The sequence below is a fragment of the Balaenoptera borealis genome (assembly GCF_965194805.1).
Source record: "Balaenoptera borealis genome assembly, chromosome: 1".
In the NCBI taxonomy this organism is placed as follows: Eukaryota; Metazoa; Chordata; class Mammalia; order Artiodactyla; family Balaenopteridae; genus Balaenoptera; species Balaenoptera borealis.
Genome location: NC_138860.1, coordinates 187,488,460 through 187,511,067, shown reverse-complemented (window position 1 = coordinate 187,511,067; position 22,608 = coordinate 187,488,460). Strand labels below are relative to the sequence as shown.

Sequence of the window (22,608 nt, the reverse complement as noted above, 5' to 3'; positions counted from 1 at the left end):
ATGACGGCTCTGGTCACCCTGCTGTCCCTGCTCCTGCTGGGAGCCCAGGCCCAGCACGGGGCCGAGTGGACCTACTCAGGTAAGGCCCACCCCAAGGGCTGCATGCCCCCTTTCTGCCATCACGTCAAGGAAGGGGGCACCCCCTTCTTGAGGACGAAGCCTGGCCTTTCGGGGCGACCATGAACGATGATTGTGTACGGTGCTTGCTGGGGTCTCAGGGTCTCGGGCTGGGGCAAGAGCATACTGAACTTAGACCTCGGCTAAGGAGAGGAGGGCAGAACTCTCCCCATTCCCGGATCCCTGAGTCACCCGCAGGGTTTCGGCTTTTCTGCCCCGGAAGCTGGCTTGAGAGCCCGCTTAGTGCTTCCAAGGGCAAAGCCACTTGCCCTCGTGGCTGTGCAGACAGAAAATAAAGCAGTAGCACGGGGCTCCCTGCAGCCCCACCGAGGGTGTGTGGGGTCTGCAAGAGCTTTCTTCCAGGAAATTTCATGATACACGGTTTATCCAGAGCGTCTCGACGTGCCGAGAACCCAGTGACCATTGCATGGCCTCCAGGCTGGCCTCTCTTGGTCGCCGTGGCCCTGCTGAGACCCCAGTCTCACATCCAGAACCCCGCTTATAGGACGTGAAGTGGAAAACCCTGGCATTTAGCACAGGTCCCGGCCCACGTGTGGACCAAAGAGAGGAAGACAGCGGGGTTCAGACACGAAACGCCCCTTCTGGGTGGCAGGGGGGAGAGCGCCTGGCTGGCCCTCCTCTTCTCTGTCCTGGACGGAGGCGTGGGGCCGGAGAGGATGCTCGTGGCCGCTGGCTGATGCAGGGTCCAGGGGCAAGCAGGGTTTAGAGCCTGCTGTCTGCACAGTCTGCCCTGGCCGCAGACACAGGGTGAAGCGTCCTCCCAGGGTGGATGTGTGTCCTCTAAGTCAAGGGCAGCGGAGTTAGGAGGATTGTGGCGAGGCTCAGGAAGTCCAGCTTCAGAGGGCGGGACGGCTGACTCTGACCAACGGCTCTGTCTGGACCAGAGGATTCCCCCACCCGGCCCAGTGCCACGAGACCCCGGGGCCTCTGTTCGGTCAGGCCCATTGGTGCTGGGAGTGGTTCGAGGGTAAGGAAGAGAGAGGATTCCAAAAGCGGAGTCTGTCCTCCCCAGCTCAGCACAGCCTCTGAGACGGGGCCCAGGAGAACTCCGGCAGCTGCTGCGAATGCCTGGTGGGGATACTTGAGAAACACCGATGCTGGTAAAAAACCTTTTGGTCCATGAAGGGGCTGTGTTCAAGACGTCTGGCCTTGCTCCTGGCACCTGCCCCTAGGAAAGAATTGTCTACAAATTGGTTTGTATTATTAAACAGTGAAGAGAGGTACAGAGGAAAAAAGAATTGACTTTTTATTGAACCGAGAAGCTGTGAGAGGCCTAAGTACAAACATCTTCCTCAAAACAAGCTATGGTTGACGCCGTCCCCTAAGGGGGAAAGAGAGCTGGATTCCTTATTGCAAATGGATGAGACCAGGACGCACAGTTGTTTGGAGGCCGAGTCACGCATTATAATGACTTGCTTTTATCACCCTCTCTTCTCTCTTCTGTGGCCGTGGTATTGTTGGGGGCTGGAAAAGAGAAACTGCCATTCAGAGGAAGTGAGGAAAAGGCCCTGAAAGTAACACAGGGATGCCAAGCCCAAGTAGCCCTCGAGTACATTTATCAGCCGACAGTCATGCAAAGGAAAAGCCAAAGCTATGTATTAAAGACATTCATTGCTTTCAAAACACGAAGGCATGTTCTCAGGGCCAGTGGGTGCAACAGGAAAGTTACGAACCAGTCCCAAAGCCCCCCAGACACCAGGGTCCGTGGAGCTGATTTAGATGCCCCTCCCGCCTCCTTCTGGAGACCCGGCCCTGCTTTCTAGAAGGCAGGCCTCTGGTCTTGACTGTGGCCTCTGCAGGCCTCCTGTTGGGCAGGCCCAGCTGTGAGCTGTAGGCTGTGGCCCTGAGTGAGGTGCCCACAGGGAGCCCCTTGCACTGTGACCCCCTGTCAGAGGGGTTGCTGGATGAAGCACACTGGCCGAGGGAGTACCCCAACTGCGGGGGGAAGAGACAGTCGCCCATCGACCTGCACAGGAAGAAAGTGTGGTACAACCCTTCCCTGAGGGCTCTGAACCTGTCCGGCTACGAGGTCCAGCACGGGGCGTTCCCTATGATCAACAATGGCCACACAGGTAAGGGTGGGCGACAGGCTCCCGTCCCCGGGCGGGCATGGGGGGAGGCAGGCAGGCAGGGCGGCCAGGAGCTGTATGCGCAGAGATCCAGAGTGTGGCCTGGGGGCTGCAGGCCTCAGGCTCGGGGTAGACCGGTGTTGAGTCCTGGCACTTCGTCCCTGCTTGGGCAGCATCCGTCTGTAGACTCGGTTCCCCACTGGCCCCTTCATCCCGCACTGGCCTCTCTCTGAGCTCACTCTGACCCAACCAGCAGGAAATTCAGCAGACAGAGAGGCAACACCGAGAAGCCACAGGACCCACTGTCTGTTCTGTTGATCTGTGCCCAGGTCTGATCTGCCATATTTTCTACGTGTGAAGGTCAGACAGGAAACGCTGGGTTTTGGGGGGCCTCCATTTCAGAAGCCTAGACTGGACAACCATAAAATCCTGCTTAACGTTTGCAGACATCCTTCTGATTTTTTTTGAAGTGGGCTCGTCTCCTCTGAGCCTCATGACAAGCCCAGAGGCGGGCATTTTTTAAGCTGAAGCCAGAGGCTTTGGGAGGCTGAGGGACTTATGGTCATGCAGTCTCTAGTGGCCGAGCTGGATCCAGACCCCGGATGTCTGATTCCTCGGTCATGACCTCCTTGGAAACTTCCCTCTCCACTCCCACCTGGGCTGGGACAGTTTACTGTCCATTCGCATAGGTGTATGTGGGGGGGTGGGTCATAGGACTCAGATTTCCTTTTTGCACTATTAAGAAAATAAAACCATTTGCCCTTGATGGGGCTGGTGAAGGTAGTGGCCCTCAGATAGCTGTGATTTGGATCACTGAACTCCACACATAGTTCGTGAAAGCCTCATTTTATCATCCATATCAAGTTACTGTTTCCAAAGTTACTCTCTGAAGCTACCAGCAGGTTGGCAGAAGTGTATGGCCTTTTCAGATTGGCTTCTTTCACTCAGTAATATGCATTTACGGTTCCTCCGTGTCTTTTCATGACTTGATAGCTCCTTTCTTTTTAGCATTGGATAATATTCCATTGTCTGGATGCACCACAGTTCATTTATTCGTTCACTTACTGAAGGACATCGTGGCGGCTTCCAAGGTTCAGCAATTATGAATAAAGCTGCTATAAACATCAATGAACACCAGTGTGTAGATTTTGGTGTGGACATAAGTTTTCTGCTCATTTGGGTAAATACCAAGGGGTGTGATTGCTGGATCATATGGTAAGAGTATGTTTAGTTTTGTAAGAAACTGCCCAACTCTCTTCCAAAGTGGCTGCACCATTTTGCATTCCCACCAGCAATGAATGAGAGTTCCTGTTCCTCCACAACCTTGCCAGCATTTGGTGCTGTCAGTGTTCTAGATCGTGGCCATTCTATTAGGTGTGTGGTAGCACCTCATTGTTGGTTTAATTTGTATTTCCCTGATGAACTATGCTGTGAAGCATCTTTTCATATTTGCCATCTGTATATCTTCTTTGGAGAGGTGTCTGTTATGGTCTCTCGGTTATTTGTTTTCTTATTGTTGAATTTTAAGGATTCATTGTATATTTTGGATAGCAGTTCTTTATCATATGTGTCTTATACAAATATTTTCTCCCAGTCTGTGGCTTGTTTTCTCATTCTTTTGATATTCTTTTTTGCAGGACAGAAGTTTTAAATTTTAATTAAGTCCAGCTTATCGATTCTTTCTTTCATGGATTGTGTCTTTGGTGTTGTATCTAAAAAGGCATCACCGTACTCAAAGTCGTCTAGGTTTTCTCCTATGTTATCTTCGAGGAATTTTATATTTTTGCACTTTACATTTAGGTCTGTGATCCACTTTGAGTTAATTTTGGTGAAGGGTGTAAGGTCTGTGTCTAGGTTCATTTTTTGCCCTGTGGATGTCCAGTTGTTCCAGCACCATTTGTTGAAGAGACTCTCTTTGCCCCATTGATAATCTTTGCTCTTTTGTCAAGGATCAGTTGGATATATTTATGGGGGTCTCTTTCTGGGCTTTCTATTCTGTTCCACTGATCTATTTGTGTATTCTCCCACCAAGACCACACTGCCTTGATTACTGTAGCTTTTTTTTTTGGCCACACCATGTGGCTTGTGAGATCTTAGTTCCCAATGGAACCCGTGCCCCCTGGAGTGGAAGCGCGGAGTCCTAATCACTGGACCGCCAGGGAAGTCCCTACTGTAGCTTTATAGTAAGTCTTTAAGATGGGTAGCATCAGTCCTCCAACTTTGTTACCCTCCTTAAACATTGTGTCAGCTATTTTGGGTCTTTTGCTTCTCCATGTAAACTTCAGAGTTAGTTTGTTGATATCCACAAAATAACCTGCTGGGATTTTGATTGGGATCACATTGAATCTCTAGGTCAAATTGAGAAGAACTGACATCTTGGCAATAGTGAGTCTTCCTATCCAGGAATATGGAATCTCTCTCCATTTATTTAGGTATTCTGTGATTTCTTTCATCAGAGTTTTTCAGTTTTCCTCGTATAGGTCTTATACGTAATGTGTTAGATTTATACCTAATTATTTAATTTTGGGGGGGAGGTGCTAATGTAAATGGTACTGTGCTTTTAATTTCAAATTCTACTTTTTTTAAATTAATTTTTTTTTTTAGCTCCATTGGGTCTTCGTTGCTGCGCGGGCTTTCTCTAATCGAGGTGAGCGGGGATTACTCTTCTTTGCGGTGCGTAGGCTTCTCATTGCGGTGGCTTCTCTTGTTGCAGAGCACAGGCTCTAGGTGTGCGGGCTTCAGTAGTTGTGGCTCACGGGTTCTAGAGCGCAGGCTCAGTAGTTGTGGTGCACGGGCTTAGTTGCTCTGTGGCATGTGGGATCTTCCTGGTCCAGGGCTCGAACCCGTGTCCCCTGCAGGGATTCTTAACCACTGTGCCACCAGGGAAGCCCTAAAGCTTATTTTCAATTTCTCTATTTTGTTGTAAACAAGGGACAGTTGGTGGACCAGTACTGATAGATTGATTTTTTTTTTTTTTAATTCCCCGAAACACATATGCATAGGCTCCAGAAAAGCTTAAAGGCTGGAAGTACTGGGCCTGTAGTGTTCAAGGGGAAGGGCAACACTGCTCTCTTAATAGGTACTATCAGCCACTCCATTTATTGGGCTCATTGAAAGGAGGGATGATCTCTCATTCATCCTTCTATCCTGGTACCTGGCACAGAGCCTGACATAGATTAATGCATTTGAGGCGAAAAGACTTGTGCACGAAACGATAAATCCTCAAATAGGCTCCATGAGCGATGCAGGATTCTGAGTAGGTTGTTTTTTTTTTTCTTTTTTGGCTGCGTCAGGTCTTAGTTACGGCGTGCGGGCTCTTCGTTGAGGCACCCGGGCTTCTCTCTAGTTGTGGCTCGCGGGCTCCAGAGCGCACAGGCTCAGTAGTTGTGGCACGTAGGCTTAGTTGCTCTGCAGCGTGTGAGATCTTAGTTCCCTGACCAGGGATCAAACCCACATCCCCTGCATTGGAAGGCGGATTCTTAACCACTGGACCACCAGGGAAGTCCCCTGAACAGGTTTTGATCTTTGAAAGCTGCAGGAGCAAGACTGGTTCTGTCTTTGTGTTTTTATACTTTTATTTTGAAATAGTTTTAGGCTAGAAAAATTGCAGAAATAGTACAGAGAGTTCCCAAATACCCTTCTCCCACTTCCCCTAATTTTAATATCTTATAACTGGACTGCGTTGATACCACGTGATGAACTACACTCTACCTCATTTGAATCTCATCACTTACCCATAATGTCCTTATCCTGATCCAGCATCTAATCCAGGATCACACATTGCCTTTTGTCATCATATCTCCTTAGTCTTCTCCAATCGTGGTCAGTTCCTCAGTCTTTTGTAACCTTGATGCTTTGCCGTTGTTTCTTGAGCACAGAAAATGCTCAGATCATGTGTTTTTTCTCTGGTCTGATAAGAACTTGGTTAAATTAGTTTCAAACAAAGGGGAGTAAGTTCTGGAAGTTAAATCAATTTTTTTTCAGAATCTGGAAGGTTCAGCAAATTGATTTTTGGGAGGACAGATATTTGGCCTCACCTTTTCAAAAGCACAGTGATAAGCCCAGAATTGCTGCCATTTTTCAATGTGGCCTGTGCGATCCTATTGATACAGCTTGAAAATTGAGACAGTCTGTCTGCAGGGAATTGCGTTTCAAGGGAAACATGCTTGTCTGGATCTCTGTTATTGCTCCTGTGGTACTAACTCTCCTCAGCTCTCCAATCTCTGGGAACAGATGACTGCATATCTCCTTTGAAAAGCTCTTCCATTTTTCTCATGTGAGCAGTGATTTTTGAGGCCGGCTACAGTTTAAGCACTAAATACCAAGCACCTGTTCTGCCAAAGGGCATGTAAAAATCTTTGAGGCTGGATTTCTGCCTTCTGGCATATTACGTTATGAATTTCATCACAGCTTCCTGCTGCTTTAGATAATTTGGAAGGGAAGAAGGGGTCATTTGACAGATATCAAATACCTACTATTTGCTCTTTAAGAAAATTTACTTGTTTATAACCATCTTCGATGACTTTAAATAGAAAAACCTTGTTATCAGGAGAGATGCTGACTGTCCCTTTTCAAGTCCTAAATTATCCCTCATAGATACTTTTCTTGGTCATTTTCTGGGGTCACTCTCCATGTCTCCCTTTGGCTGGGTCATTCCAAAATATAGAGATTTCTCTAAGACCTAAGCCAGTGGAACGAACAAGGCAGCTGTCTCACCAAAGTAACCTCCCTGTAGAAAGTCTGTGGGGCACAAGGCAAAAGGAAGCTGGAAGAGTGATCCATTTTTCCATCGGCAAGAACCTAACGTTTGAAAGCATCTGTTGATGATCACATCAAATTCAATCCCAAGCCAGGAGTCTGTGTGTTCCCTGACTTGCCGCAGAATGTGGTCTTTTGTCTTCTGAAGACAAGTTGAAGCCTATAATGGTGATGTCCCGTCCAGGCCCAGTTCTGGCCCAGCTCTGCCCTGACCAATGAACTCAGTGACTCTGCAAATCTTTCTACCTCCCCGGGTTGGCTTCCTTGTCCATAAAATAAAAGTATTGAAGCCCCGCAGAGATGCTACTTTCTATGAAGTGGGATGGGTTGTTAGTTGGTCTAGTTCTAGAAGTCGATATGGGATGAAGATTTTAACCACATCATAGAGAAGATAATGACTTCAACTTGACCTTACAGAGTACTCACGCTGGGTAGTAAAGTAATCAAAATAGTCCCAAGAGGCCCCACTTCCTATCCCTACCCTGTGGGTAAATTCCAAAATTGGCCAGAGGTGGAGAGTGGAATTCTGATTTCCACACTCATTAGCCCTATTTTTTCAGGGCTCCCCCCTTCGTTAGGGCTAACAAGCTGGACCTGCCACTTGGTGGTCCTGCCCCTGACCTTCTGGTCCTGGGTGGGAAGGTACGTGCCCTGGGACAAGTGCCTGTCCAGCCCAGCTTACTCAGTGCCTGGTCCCCATCCTTCCCCATGTGCTAGGTGCCCCCTCTCTGTTGGTCACCCTGCTCATGGCAGTCTAGGCCTGTCTATAGTACCAGCTTGCCCCAGGAGTGGGCAGGTGACCGGGGAAGCTGCCTCACCTGTAGGCCTGACCCATCCACGCCCATCTGCACACTCCCTGCCCCTCGTCTTCTCTTCCAGTACAGATCAGCCTGCCCCCCACCATGCGCGTGACGGCTGCCGATGGCACCCAGTACACAGCCCAGCAGATGCACTTCCACCGGGGTGGCGCCTCCTTGGAGATCAGCGGTTCCGAGCACACCATTGATGGGATCAGATATGTGATCGAGGTACCCTGAGGATCCTCTTTCTTTCAAACCCCATAGTCACTTTTCTTATTAAAACAGCCAAAAAGACTTTGTGCAGTGGTGAGTCAAGTCACCCTGAGGTTGAGTTTATTTTTCATTCATTTACAACAATTCACTGGTCACTGCTATGTGCTGGGGGTTCGGGCAGGGTCCCTGCCCTCACAGAAGTCACCCCAACGCAGGTGTTTACAGCCCACAGAGTGGGGCAAGCCCTCTTTAGTTTCAACTGGATTTCTATGTGGTAGATTTGCTGGGTCCCCCTCTTGCTTAGGATGACCACAGGTCTACAGTGGCCTCCTGGGGTAAAGGGGCACATGCCCACGCTAGGGAGACCTCGGGAGAACCCAGTGGCCTCATATGATCCCTTGGACTCTGCCAGCTTGTCTGCCGGGGGGAAGGTGAATTGCCATCTCCCCAGAATCCCACTCACACTCTTTGCATTCTTGGAGAACTTTCTGGTCTTGATAGATCTTGTAGCCCAGAGGGAGGGAGACGGTGGTCAGAGGTGTTTATGTGGGTCAGCTGAGGTGTGGGATGGAGCATCTTTTTTTATTTTCCTCCTTCCCTGAAAACCTGAAGCACTTGAGGTTTACAGGAACTGCCCTTGACTTACACTTTCTTGCTTCCACAGATTCACGTCGTTCATTACAATTCTAAATACAAGAGCTACGCTAAGGCTCAGAAAGCACCGGATGGCTTGGCTGTGCAGGCAGCCCTCGTTGAGGTAGGCTGAAACGACACATGCAAAGTTAGAAATTGGTGTCAAAACAAGGTGTTAAGTGTAGACAAAGGGTCTTCCTACTTGTCCCTCCTCATCTGTTCCTGAGCTCACAATTCTTGGAAACACTCACCCAATGAAAGACCTACCCTTTTTCCAGTCCTTGCTCACAGTTACTGTGTTCCTTCTGTGTCACCAACCTCAAGGACATTGCATAATTTGGACGAGCTGACTTAAAAGAGCTGGGATCGCAGAAGGGTTCACTTGACATAAACTGCTCTGAGGGCAAGAGGAAGCCTGCAACCCCCTAGACAAAGCCAACATCTCTGCATTTCTCAGAGAGTCTGGAGGGTGGGATTTATGTCTAGGTAGCAAGAAGTGGTCAGTGAATCCAATCACCCCCAAACAAGTTTTATATTGGATAAAATTGTCAAAAACAACCATATCAGTGCTCTGGAAATGGACCAAAGACAAATAACAAGGTGAGGCATTTATTTATGATAAATGGCTAGAATTTTGAGTAAGAACAATGGGAGTTTGTGGACATCTTGCCTGGGGCTGTTCCCATCCCCTTCCCCTAACGTGGTCAGCAAGGTAGTTTTATCAGGGCAGCATGGACAGGAAAACCAAAAGCTTCACTGCCTGGTACAGGGGACTAATTTGATTTGGAGTAGGAGTTGAAAACCCACGCCCAGGGGGCACTGCTGGTAAAAGTAGCAAACAACCGAAAAGACAGAAAACAGGGAAAACTTGCAGGTTTGATAGTCTGAGATTGCAGTTCTAGTTGAGGTGAGTGGCAAGTGGCAGACCAATCAGAAATTTAACTGGAAGATGAGCCACAGAAAGGCTGTATAAGCTTCCCAGGAAACCCTGATGGAAAGTAAAGGCTGAGGCTGACTTGGTAACTGGCTGATCTTTGAATGTGCTTCTCAACCCACATACAGATCCATCAGCAGAGGGTGCAAATCTTGGGCTCACGGGGTTTGAGCGCAACCTCTGCAAAAATCATTGGCCACAAGACTATGTTGACACTAGATGGCCCCAGGCTGAAAAATAAAAATAAGACTTAAGACCTAAGCAGGTTCATCAGCTGCTGTACACCGCTGTGAGATATATCCTGCAGAAGGAGTCCAGGCAAGTCACTAAACAGTCACATGAGCAACAACAAAAACCCCTCAGGACAAATTTTAAAAATCAGAAATCAGATTTGCTGCCATGTATTATCTGAAATGACAGTTATCAAAGAAAAAGTTGGGCATGCAAAGAAATAGGAAAATGTGATCCATATTTAGGAGAAAAAAAAAAGCAGTCAAAGGGCTTCCCTGGTGGCGCAGTGGTTGAGAGTCTGCCTGCCAATGCAGGGGACACGGGTTCGAGCCCTGGTCTGGGAAGATCCTACATGCCGCGGAGCAACTAAGCCCGTGAGCCACAATTACTGAACCTGCGCGTCTGGAGCCTGTGCTCCGCAACAAGAGAGGCCGCGATAGTGAGAGGCCCGCGCATCGCGATTAAGAGTGGCCCCCGCTTGCCACAACTAGAGAAAGCCCTCGCACAGAAACGAAGACCCAACACAGCCATAAAAAAAAAAAAAAAAAAAAAGCAGTCAATATAAACTGACTCTGAGTAGACCAAGAGTGATTTAGCAGACAATACTTTCTTTATTATTATTATTATTATTTTTAAAATAAATTTATTTATTATTTTATTTATTTATCTTTGGCTGTGTTGGGTCTTTGTTGCTGTGCGCAGGCTTTCTCTAGTTGTGGCGAGCAGGGGCTACTCTTTGTTGCGGTGCTTGGGCTTCTCATTGTGGTGGCTTCCCTAGTTGCGGAGCACGGGCTCTAGGCACGCGGGCTTCAGTAGCTGTGGCACGTGGGCTCAGTAGTTGTGGCTCACGGGCTCTAGAGCACAGGCTCAGTAGTTGTGGCGCATGGGCTTAGTTGCTCTGCAGCATGTGGGATCTTCCCATACCAGGGCTCGAACCTGTGTCCCCTGCATTGGCAGGCGGATTCTTAACCACTGTGCCACCAGGGAAGCCCTATTATTATTATTATTATTTTATTTTTTGGCTGCTCCACGTGGCTTGTGGAGTCTTAGTTCCCTGACCAGGGATCAAACCCTGGCCCTCAGCAGTGAAAGCGTGGAGTCCTAACCACTGGACCAGCAGGGACTTCCCTAGCAGACAGTACTTTCAACAACTATCATAAATATGTTCAAAGCATGAAAAGAAACTATGTTCAAAGAATTAAAGGAAAATATGATGACAATGATTCAAAAAGGATCTCAATAAAGAAACAGAAACTATAAAAATGCACCAAATGGAAAGTCTAGAGTTGAAAAGTATCATAAAAAGATGAAAAATTCACTACATGGGCTGAAAGCAGATTTGAGGCAGCTGAAGAAAGAATCAGTGCATTTGAAGACAGGTTAAATAAATTATTGAATCTGAAGAACAAAGAAAAAAGCTAGAAAAAAAATGAGCAGAGCCTTAGAGACTCATGGCGACAAGATCATGCATCCCAACATATATGTAATGGGGGTCCCAGAAGGAGAGCAGAGAGAGAAAGTGGCAGAAAAAAATGTTGAGGAAACAATGGCCAAATTTTCCCAAATTTGATGAAAAAACAATAATTTACCAATCCAAGAAACTCAACAAACTCCACGTCTGATAAACACCTAGACACATCAGAATCAAACTGTCAAAGTTGACAAGAGAAAAAGGGTTCATTATATAGAGGGGGTTACAGTGCATTAATGGCTGACTTCTCATTAGAAGCAAGGCATCAGAAGGCAGTGGAATGACTGACGATCAGGATTCCTATGTCCAACCAACCAATCTTCAGAAATGCAGCAAAATAAAGACATTCCCAGTTAAACAAAAACTGAGATAATTGTTAACAGATCTGTCTTACACGAAAAATTAAAGGAAATCCTTCTGGCTGAAAGGACATCACACCAGACAGCAACTCAAATCCACAGAAAGAGATGAAGACTGCCAGAAATGGTAAATATGTAGGTAAATATAGAAGAATATATATATATATATACACACACACATACACATACATACACATATATATACATATATACATATTCTTGTCTTCTTTTAATTTCTTTTTTTAAAAACCCCATAAGATTGTTTAAAACAATAATTATACCCCTGTAGTATTAGCTTTACAATGTATGACAAAAATAGAAGAAAAATTGAGGAAGGAATAGAGCTATATTGGAACAAAGTTGCTATATTTTACTAGAATTAAGTTAGTATTTACCTGATATAGATTGTGATAAGTTGTATGTTGTAGTCACTAGAGCAACCACTAATAACTTAACATGGTTAAATGGTACGCTAAAAGTATTTGTTTAACACAAAAGGTAGAACAGAGGAACAAAAAAAGATGAGACGTTTAGAAAACAAATAAATGGCAATCAGAAATCCAAGAAAGTCTGAATTTATAGCCAGTGGAAGAATGGATCAGCCTCGCGGACTGAAAAAAAACATTATCCATAGGCCTTTTTCACAAAAAGCAACCATTCTGACTTCTAAAAAGTCAACACTCATACAATAAATAAAGGATGGCCATGGTCAGAATTGGAGCAGTTTTGCCTTGGACATCTGGCTTTCCTTCACTCAGTCAAAAGTCCTGAGGATGAAGAAGGGAGCACTTCAGAGCAAGCCCCCGCATCACCATGAATCTGGGGACTTCCCTGGTGGTCCAGTGGTTAAGACTCCATGCTTCCAATACAAGGGGCATGGGTTCGATCCCTGGTCAGGGAACTAAGATCCCACATGCTGCATGGCCAAAAAAACAAAAACAAACAAACAAATGAAAAAACACAGTGAATCTGACTGTGGCTGACTTTGCCCAAAACAGGGTCACTGGGGATATCTTGACGGTGACTTTTGGCCATTCCTTGAGGACATCACCAGTCACCACCAAGAAGCTCTTTTCCCTGGAAGCTGCCAAAATGCTTCAGATCTTGTCTTTCCGGAAGAGACTGGTGAGCCCAGGCACTTGGTGGCAAAGAACAGCCAGATGGTCTCCCCCGGCACAAGTGGGGCACGGGTGGGCTGCCTCCTTGCCCTCGCGGCTCTGCCCAATCAGCCAGTGTACAAAAGAGCTGGATTAAAAAAAAAAAAAAAAGAGCTGGATTAGCGGGGATAGTACTGGATGGACGGCCCTTCTCCATTAGGTGAACTGCTCTGTGTTTCTCCTGCAGGTCAAGGGTAATGCTGAAAATGCTTACTACAGCAACTTCATTTCTCGCTTGAAGAGCATCAGGTATCCAGGTAAGGGAAACCAACAGCGGCTGCACGAGGGCAGAGGAATGAGCGTGAGTGTGATGGGGGGCAGGGGAGCAGGGAAGAGTGTTGCTGGTGGAGAGGGTGGCAGATAAGCCTGCCAGGGGACACTCCCCTCCGTGTGCAAGGTCTCTGGTTCCAACAATTCCCAAGGTTGGCTCAGCCTGTGCACACCTCTGAGAAACCCATTCATAAACTCTACCTGTCAATTGCCACGGTTGGAACTTCTGGATGGCCAGAGTTCCACTAATGAGGGATACCTTCATTTAAGCGACTCTCACCTCTGGCCCCAGCTGGAAGTGATGATCCTGGTCCCTAGAGAGAGATGGCCTCCTTGGCTTCAAGCTGAGAAGAATCTCAAGAGTGAAGCCTCTTGTCATGGTGCCTGCACACACAGACACAGGGCTGGTCTTCCTTATCTCTGACGCCAGAAGGCAGGGTTCTTGTCAGAGTGTCTGCCCACTCCCATGGTCAACCCTTGACCTTGAGCAGTAACCAGGTCTGTTGCAGCCTTGGTTCTGTGCATCCCACTTTGGCCACATCTCCCAGACTCCAGGTCCCTGACCTCAGTCCTCACCCCCTCCAGCAATCTGCTGACCTCCAATCCATGGACCTCCACGTTCTCACTACTAGTCACACCTCATCCCTCTCATCTCTCTTTACCTAGCTTGGATTCCACAGGCCATACTTCTGACACACCCACTCAAATGCCCTCCATTCCTCCACAAGCTCACCTGGCAAAGCCCCAGACTAACTCCCACTTACTCACAGCCTGTAGCCAAATGGCTGAATGTAGCTGGAGAGAAGCACACAGACTTCTAACTTCATTCACAGCTACAAATATACACAAGTACTAACACTGCTCAGAAATCCTGAAATACTACTCTGGGCATTTGCTTTTCCCCTCTCCAAAATTACTGCATCATATTTTCTCCTCTCTCCCAAAGCCCCTCCTCTCTGGCCCCAGCTTCTCCCTTGGAGGCGATGCCTGGCCTCTCACTCCATGGAGAAGGTAGTCAGAAACTCACTCATCTTAACCTGCCTGCGCCTGACCAAACTCCATGTCCCCTCCTCTGTTACACTGGATGAGAGGTCCCTGCTCTGGTCCAGGACCAACCTTCCATGTGGGCACCGACCCCCCGCATTCTCAGGGCCTTTTCTCCTGCCCATCTCCCCTCTCTCCTGCATCTCCCCCTTCACCCGGTCACTCCACTCAACACACATCACAGTGCTCTCATTTCTTCCATTTCAAAACACAAACCCCGTCTCTTGACCCCATCATTCCCTCAGCCTCCACCCCATTCTCATCTCGCCTTGAAAGAGTTGTCTACTGTCCTGTTCTCTTTTCTCACTCACCCTAAGCCTTCAAGGTCACCCCGGTTGTCAGATCTCCTGGGCACTTTTCTCCTCTTCTCTTAACTCCACCTCCAAACAGTGATGCATTACACGCGGCTTGCGTTCTGGCCAAATCCCGCCCCCACCCCCAGCACTACTCTCTTGCTCTCTCTTCCTGGCTCCTGCCTTAATGTCCGAGGGTGCCAGGACTCTGACTTCTCTCGGTGACCTCCTTTTTAGTCCCATGGCCTGAATTGTCATCTTTAGGCTGTGGATTCCAAAAATCTCTATCTGGTCCTCCAGGCAACATCAGCATCAGGCAGGACAGGTGAGGCAAAGTCGAGGCAAGAACTGTCTAGTTAATCTACTGACCATGAACAAAGCCAGCAGGAGACACCACGGGCCTGTGGTATAACTAAGGAGTTTCCTTGAATTCATTGACCTCAGATATTCTATTTCTACGAACTGATCCTGATATATTTCCTTCTCCAATTCAATAAATTCCACTGCTGATCAATAGTGCCCACAACACTGGCCTCTCTCTGAACTCTGGATTCCTTCACCCAACTGTTTAGTTGATGTTGCCATATGGATCTAGAACTCAACATGGCCAAAGCATAACTTATTCCCGTCCCTTTCCAGGCTTGTCCCTAAACTGACTTTCTCATTTCAGCAAACAAACAGCATCCCCATCTATCCCCTTGTTTAAGCCAAAAATCCCAAAATTTCTCTGGACTTTCCTCTTTTCATTCCCCACCCTGCCCTGCCACACCCAAACCATCAGTGAGCCCTGTTGTTTTCACCTCCCTGCTTCCAATTCTTTGGGGTATATTCCCAGAAGTGGAATTTCTGGATCATATGGTAATTCTATGTTTAATTTTTTAAGGAACCACCATATTATTTTCCACAGTGGCTCCACCATGGTTCCGGAATTCTTCACTCACTTGAACGTATTGGAGTTATGAAACAAAATCTATGCAATAGAGTCCTTTAGAAGGTTATATCTTGAAATCTATCCAATAAAAACAAAACTTAGAAATCTTTTACTTATTCATGGGATTATGCACTACTACACTTCACAGCCTTGGTTAAAGAAACCTGTTTATGTGTATAACAAAATGATATCCTCTTTGCCATTAAAAAATGCAAAAGCGCTCAGGGAAGGTGAAGCAAAAGTCAACTCGACTCCGTGTTGCTTTGATAGTCTCTTGCTGAGTTCAGGGACTCAGCATCACTGACATGAACAAAAGAGGAATTCTACAGATGCGGCGATAAATGTGGGTGCTGTGGAGGCTTCAGATGCCCTATGGATGTCCCCCTCTCTACACGTCACCTGTGGCTGAGCTTGGTTCCCAATGGGCATGGCAGGAAGCGCTCGTGACCTGACGCCTGCACCTGGACCCCCGCTTAGCTCTGATTCTGCCTTTCTAATCTCTATCCCTCCTCTTCATTTATAAATGAGCACAACTCAAGGAATTTTGTTCTTTCTTTGAGAGCACTTACCCAAAAGCCCCTATGAGTCATAATTTCTTTCATTTATTGTAAAATGTATCCTCTGCCTAACAATGATGATGGTGACGGCTACACTCATGACCACTTTCCTATGTGCGGGTCCAGTGCCGGCACTTTATAAACACATTCCCCTTTACCCTCACGGCAATGCTCCTGGGTGTCCCCTTTCTACAGACCCCGCCAGGGCCACTCAGCCAGGAGGAGGTATTCGAGTGGGTTTCTGCCCAAAGTCTTTGCTCTTAACCCTTCCCTGGAAGCAGCACACTGGGGGATGTTTCCCAATGACCAGGTTCTATGTCCCCCTGCTTAAATCAGGAGATTTAAAGATGGTGAGATCTGAGCCAGAGCTGTCCTTGCAAGGGGCAGCAGTGGTCCCTAACATTCCTTTTTGTCCCCTCTTTTAGGACAAAGCGCAGTTCTGAGGGGCCTTGACGTTCAGGACATGCTACCTGGGAACCTCCACTACTACTACAGCTACTGGGGGTCACTCTCCACTCCTCCCTGTACTGAGAACGTCCACTGGTTTGTGCTGGCAGATACTGTCAAGCTCTCCAGGACACAGGTAGTGTGTAGAATCACTTTATCCAAGTCTCTCCTTTCAACGGCCTGGTTAACAAGAGTGCTCCCCAAATCTCACCTAATGCTGATACCTGGGCTCCTACAGCGTTTTCCACGTACAGGGCTGCAGTGCCTCACCTCTATTGCTATGGGTGATCTTACTAGTGTTGTGGCAGAAATGGGCAAACAGGCATCAGGGAATCCAAGAAACCTATAGTTGATGCAACAAAAAAACTGGGACGTGGTCCAAGTCATAGGACAAGAGTTGAACAGTGAAGGCAAATATTTACGGAGTGCTGCTCTCACCAGGCACAAGTAATACATTACTTCATAAATGACTTCATGCAAGAAGGATAGCTTCATATTTAGCCTTTTACCACATAAAATGCCTGTAGCCCTTTGAGGGGAAGAGCCGTATCAGTTGTCTTTTGTCCTTCAGCATAGCATGGGGACATAATAAATATTTGTTGAGTTAAATAAAGGACACATGTTACTGAGGTTTCAAAACAAAGCTGACATTTCCTTCTGGGTGATGTTCTTCCTCAGAAACAAATATTTCTTTTTTTAAACTTTCCATTTCCCTATTCCAGGAAAAGGTGGAAAGACCCCTTATAACCACACAAAAAACATTGCCAACCAGGTTGGAAGTGCCCCTAGATACCTAACAAAAGCCAATGTCAATTATCTCAGGAAAAGTGTACGTTACATCCAGATCTATAAGAATTTACACAAATAAAGTTACCTGAAATGAGCTCAATTTTTAAAAAATCACAAAATATCAGGAAAAAGGCACTATGAATGAGTGTCAGCAGAAATAGAACTACAAAGATTTCAGATATAGTAATTATCAGTAAATTAATATGAAATATGTTTAATATGCATAAAGAATGCATAATATGTAAAATAAAACATATTTAATATGTTTAATATGTATAGGAGTTTTAAATATGAGGAAAGAACAAAGTATAAAAATGACCAAGTAAACTTGAAGAAGAAAAAAAAACAAATGGGTTGTTAATTTCTAGAAATGAAAAGATAGTAATGAAATTAACAACCCAACAAATGGGTTTAATAGCATGTTAGACACAGTTCAAGAAAGAATTAGTAAACTGGAAGACAGAGCTGACAAAATTATGTAAAATGCAGCACAAAGAGAAAAAGAGATGGAAATATGAAAAAGAAGTAAAGAGATACAGAGAATATACTAGAAAGGTCCAACAAATGTCTGGCTGAAATTTAGAGGGAGAAGAGAGGTAGCATAGAGAAGAGGGATAATTTGAGAAATGTTGGCTGACAATTTTCCAGAGAATTGAAAGACACCATGTCATATATGAAGGAAGCCCAACGAGTCAATGAAAACAAAAAGAAGCCCACACTAAACCATCACAGTGAAACCACAAATTATCAAAGACAAAGAGAAGATTTAAAAATCAACCAGAGAGAAAAGACAGATTTTCATGAAAGAAATACTATAGACCAAGAGTAGATGCAACACAGCAACAATGAAAGTCAAAAAGCAGTGGAACCATATTTTCAAAGAACTGAGAGAAATGAATAGCTAACCTAGAGTTGTACAGGCAGCAAAAATGTCTCTCCAGAACATAGACAAGAGACTTCCTTGCTGGCGCAGTGGATAAGACTCTGCACTCCCAATGCAGGGGGCCCGGGTTCGATCCCTGGTCAAGGAACTAGATCCCACATGCATGCCGTAACTGAGAGTTCACGTGCTGCAACTAAGGAGCCAGTGAGCCGCAACTAAGGAGACCATGAGCCACAACTAAGGAGCCGGCGAGCCACAACTAAGGAGCCAGTGAACCGCAACTAAGGAGCCCATGTGCTGCAACTAAGGAACGCACATGCTGCAAGTAAGGAGCTGGTGACCTGCAACCAAGGAGCCTGCGAGGTGCAACTAAGGAGCCCTCTTGCTGCGACTAAGGAGCACACATGCTGCAACTAAGGAGCCGGTGAGCCACAACTAAGGAGCCCACGAGCTGCAACAAAGTAGCCAGTGAACTGCAACTAAGAAGCTGGTGAGCCACAAGTAAGGAGCCCATGTGCTGCAACTAAGGAGCCTGCCTACTGCAACTAAGGATTGCATGTGCTGCAACTAAGGAGCTGGCAAGCCACAACTAAGGAGTGAGTGAGCCACAACTAAGGAGTGAGTGAGCCACAACTAAGGAGCCTGCCTGCCACAACTAAGACCCGGAGCAACCAAATAAATAAATAAATAAATGTTAAACAAAAAAGAATGTAGACAAAATACAGACATTTTGAGATAAAACAAAAATTGAGCTTGCTGCTTGGTATGTCTCTGCTTACTTCTTTCTCTCCTTTCTACTATTGACTAAATACTCATAGAAAAAGACTAAAAGAGATTGTCGGAGGAATGAATGGGTGGATGAATGGCCTGGCACATAGCACCCAGAGCCACTTCTGCAATTGAGATCTTCTCACAACCGCTTTATCAGGGTTATATAAATCCAAGCTCTAGTTCAGTTCCTAGCTAAATTAAAAACTCACCCAGTGTCTCTCCTCTCCATAATTCCCTTCATGTTGCCTGCAGGTTTGGAAGCTGGAGAATTCCTTATTGAATCACCAGAACAAGACCATCCACAGTGATTACCGTGGGACCCAGCCTCTGAACAACAGAGTGGTAGAAGCCAACTTCATGTCTCAACCTAATCAGCGTGAGTGAGATCAACTCTTGTTTGTTCTTTGCAATTTGCAATTATAATTTCCTGTTTTCCTCCTTCTCTGGGTGGACCCATCTCTTCTGGCAATAGTAAGGGAAGGAAAAGGGACTTCCCTGGTTGTCCAGTGGTTAAGACTCCATGCTCCCAATGCAGGGGGCATGGGTTCAATCCCTGATTGTTCGGGGAACAAAGATCTCTCATGTCACACAGCATGGCCTAAAAAAAAAAATAGTAAAGGAAGGAGAGTTATCTAAACAGCAGGAGGCTCTGGGCTGTACAGGGCTTCGGCAAAGGGGATGACCCATTTTCCCAGTCCAGGCAGTGGTACCAGTGAGTAGAACAGAAGGGACGATGAGCAGCTACATGATTTATTACCCACCTAGTCTTGGCCAGAGACAGTAGGAGAAGCAAGACATCAAGCAACATCCAGATACTCCCATAACAGTTTCGGCTCAAGTTAATCTTATCAAGTCCAACTCAAATATTTCACAGTTCTATCTTGGTCTCTATTACAAACCCAGCCACAGCTCCTCCTATAAATTCCCTCAAGGTGGGGTTAACTAGGCCACAATTGTCTACTACCTTTGCTTGGGGATCAAGCTGCAGACACCAGGGTGCTGGAAGTAGGAATGAGGACCTCCAAAGTTCTGAACTTTTCCTATTAACTCTTCTTTTCATAGGCTCTGAGCTCCAGTTTTATCTAAACAATATTGACAGTAATCTTGAATACTTGAGAAGGTTTATTGAACAGAAGAAAGCAAAGAGAAAAAGACAAGGGTAATGACCTTGAAGAGTGAGCCTTGCCTTGTCTCCAAGAAGCCCTGTATGTCTGGATCACACCATTCCCACTGAGGCACCTGTTTAATTTATGATTAAAACAGGAGAAACCATCATCCATGAAAGGAAGTGAGATGGCTTAAATATATGAGAAGGCATTTGAGTTAGACAACACCAGTGGGAATTGATTGGAATAGAAATTTAAAGGAGATGGAGACCTAACTATCCTCCTCTCGAATCATGCACATTGATATGTCTAAATTACAAATCAGGCCAAACATCCCTGTAGCATTTAGATGAAATAAAATAACTTTGGAAATTTGTTGCTTAAAAATTTTCTCTTTTCTGTGCCTTTGTACCACTTCAAATATCCCTCCACTTCAAATATCCCTTCTTTGCTCTATGCTGAGGGACCCAGGTGATGGGGTAGAAATCAAGGTGGGAGGGATTTCCAGGACAAAGATTAAGAAAAAGGAAAGAGACCTGGGAATTCCCTAGCGGTCCAGCGGTTAGGACTTGGTGCTTTCCTCTTACATTAGGAACGTGTGGGTGGAGACGTTTGGAGCAGTGATCTTGCCCAGTGAGTCAAAGAGAGACAGAAGAGGGAGGAGGCGGGCTCCCGGGAGAGGAGGCGGGGGTGCGGGCTGGGGGGAGGGGTAAGGGCTTCCCTGAGATCGTGTCCTTGCTGGTCCAATGGTGTCTGCTGTCACTAGTCCTGGGTTCAAGTGCTAGTTCTGCCATTACTAGTCACATGGGATAATAAAATTACCTTTTAGGGCTGTGGTTTTGGGTAAATAAGACAAGCCTGGGGAGCAGCCCGCAGAATGGCTGTGAACCTTTACTGGCCAGTTACCATCCTCTTCATGGAGGACCTTCCTTGTCCATCTTCAGCTTCCCCCTCATCTCCGACTGAGCTCACCCTCATTCTTCTGAATCCCTTTATCTGCTCTCATTACTACCTTTGTTCTTCCATGTCGTTATTCGTTGTATCCAAAGCACTTTCACATCTGACTTCATTGACCCCTCCAGGCAATCCTCAACGAAGCTGCATTATCCCCAGTTTCTGGAAAAAGAAACCAAGTTGCAGAAAGGCCAGGTGACTAACCCAAGATCGCCCAGGTGGTAGACGATAAAGTCGGGATTTGCCCAAGTCTTTTGTATCCAAGTTCTTTTAACTACAGAAGTTGTCCCTTTCATTTACTCGACAAGCTTTGTCAAGCACCTGCAGACATCATGCTAAGTACTGGGGTGTAGAGAGGGGGAGGGACGGTTCCTACACTCGGAGCTCTGGTCCGTGAGCAGGACAGACGTTTACATAACCAATCACTCTCTCATGGCAAGAACAACTGTTTAAAAACTCCACGGAGGGGCTGGGGCTTGGTGGGGGTTTGTAAGGCTGAGGAGTTCATCTGGTGAGTCAGTGGGGCACCGCAGCCAGTGGGGTAGCACGTACGGATGGTGAGAGTAGTCTAGTGTGGCCAGAGGACCAGGTTCAAGGGAGCTGGCAGGGAAAGTGGGGATGTGGCTGGGCGAGGTCAGGCATCCATCACTAATGCTTTCTGTGCCACTAAAGGTTTTGGATTTTACCTTGTGGGTGATGGGCAGCTGTTGCAGGGTTTTCTGCAGGGGATGACATGATGACATGATAAGAGTCATCCTTTCAACCAGAAATGAGTCTGTGGTGCATCGGAGATGAAGCAGTGAACAAGATAGCCAAGGACTTACGTTCCTGAGGGTTGAGAGATACTATAAACAAGTCAACGAATACACAGAAAAACAGGGTTACACAAGTCTGTTTGTGCTTGAAAAGGGAAAAAGGAGTTCCTGAGAGGTGGGCGCGTGAATCGCCGGCTGCGATCTCTGCGGCCACACCCGCTCTTTCACCTTCAAGGTAGAGAAAGAGGGTGATGCGGCCACGTGCTGGCTTTGACCATGCTCTGCCTCACCGAGGGGGCCAAACATGAGTGTAAGGTGGTAGAAGTCGTGGCCTGGAACCACGACCACCAGGAGATCCCAGTCGCTGTGGCCAACATCAAGTTGTCCTGCCAACCCATGCTCAGTTTGGATGACTTCCAGTTCCAACCACCTGTAATCTTCCGCCTGAAGTCAGGTTCTGGCCCTGTGCGGACCACTGGGTGGCACCAGATTGTTACCATAAGCAATGACCTTTCTGAGGAAGAGAGTGAAGAAGAGGTGAAGAGGAAGAAGCTGAGTAGTGCCCCGTCCTGCCTGCCAGGAAGCAGGGGGGAAGCACTGACCCTCCCTGGTTAGCTAGCTGCCTGCCACGTGCACCATGCGCCAGGTTCCTGTACAAGTTTCAAGAATTTTGTGTCTTCTCCATTGAAGAGGAAGGGTAGCGGTGGGGTGGGTGGGGTCTTGGTTTGGTGCTAGGAGAGAGGGGGTCCCGTTCTCCATAGGGCCCTGGTGTTCTAATCCTGTACCACACCGGGAGTGTGGTATAGGAGTGGGAGGAACTCTGAACTTCTATCCTGACCCTCTCTCCCCACTTGCCTATGAGGTTGTAATTCAGCATCTGAAGCTCAGGACTACACATTTTAAACATTTTTTACATTTTTGGATAAAGGTTGAAAAAAGGGAAAAAGGAACCAAAATTAATTACAATGGTTACCTAAGCAGGGGATTGGTGGGCACGGGAAAGGGTGTAGGATGGGCTGGAAAATGGACTTTTCTGGATGCACCC

At 46.7% G+C, this 22,608-nt stretch overlaps 1 protein-coding gene across 1 annotated transcript; it reads left to right on the top strand.

The window, feature by feature from the left end:
• CA6 (carbonic anhydrase 6) lies at positions 1 to 20,276 on the top strand (the record flags this gene model as incomplete). Its single annotated transcript, XM_082342707.1, has 8 exons — positions 1 to 79; positions 2,031 to 2,210; positions 7,845 to 7,993; positions 8,643 to 8,735; positions 12,951 to 13,020; positions 16,284 to 16,441; positions 19,001 to 19,124; positions 19,811 to 20,276. 8 exons carry the CDS (start codon positions 1 to 3, stop codon positions 19,909 to 19,911), a joined length of 954 nt encoding a protein of 317 aa, XP_082198833.1. The 3' UTR covers positions 19,912 to 20,276.
• Between the last annotated feature and the right edge of the window lie 2,332 nt (positions 20,277 to 22,608).